The following is a 617-nucleotide window of genomic DNA, read 5'->3' on the forward strand; positions in this document are numbered from 1 at the left end:
GGCGTCATGGGGGGGTTGTAGCCGTTGGAGTGGCAGGCGAGGGAGGCGGGGGGCGCCTGGAAGTCGAAGCCCTGCGGGAGGATGGAGGCGCCGAAGCCCAGCCCGTTCATCATGCGATACATGGGCTTCAGCGCCTGGCATTTCCTCCTGAAGCCGCGGGGCCGCCGTCGGAAGGAGCCCTCCTCGAACATGAACTCGCTGGCCGGGTCGATGGTCCAGTAGTGGCCCTTGCCCGGGCGGCCCAGGCCCTTGGGCAGCTTGATGAAGCACTCGTTGAGGGAGAGGTTGTGGCGCACGGAGTTCTTCCAGCCCTGGTAGGAGCCGCGGAAGAAGGGGAAGCGGGCCTGCAGGAACTGGTAGATCTCGCTGAGGGTCAGGCGCTTGGAGGGCGAGCTCTGGATGGCCATGACGATGGCCCAGGCCCTTGGGCAGCTTGATGAAGCACTCGTTGAGGGAGAGGTTGTGGCGCACGGAGTTCTTCCAGCCCTGGTAGGAGCCGCGGAAGAAGGGGAAGCGGGCCTGCAGGAACTGGTAGATCTCGCTGAGGGTCAGGCGCTTGGAGGGCGAGCTCTGGATGGCCATGACGATGAGGGCGATGTAGGAGTAGGGGGGCTTCT

The 617-nt window shown here is 65.3% G+C and overlaps 1 protein-coding gene across 1 annotated transcript in view; it reads right to left on the bottom strand.

Annotated features, from left to right (window-relative positions):
- LOC104122835 (forkhead box protein F1) overlaps positions 1–617 on the bottom strand; it is a 7,632-nt gene that overhangs the window by 4,782 nt on the left and 2,233 nt on the right. The window contains exons 2-3 of the mRNA XM_035890582.1: positions 520–615; positions 15–344 (exon numbers count right to left, since the gene is read on the bottom strand). Coding sequence (XP_035746475.1) covers positions 15–344; positions 520–615 — 426 coding nt within the window. The remainder of the gene's footprint in view (positions 1–14; positions 345–519; positions 616–617) is intronic.

This window comes from Egretta garzetta, unplaced genomic scaffold (assembly GCF_000687185.1).
Source record: "Egretta garzetta isolate BGI_Z169 unplaced genomic scaffold, ASM68718v1 scaffold283, whole genome shotgun sequence".
NCBI classification, from domain to species: Eukaryota; Metazoa; Chordata; class Aves; order Pelecaniformes; family Ardeidae; genus Egretta; species Egretta garzetta.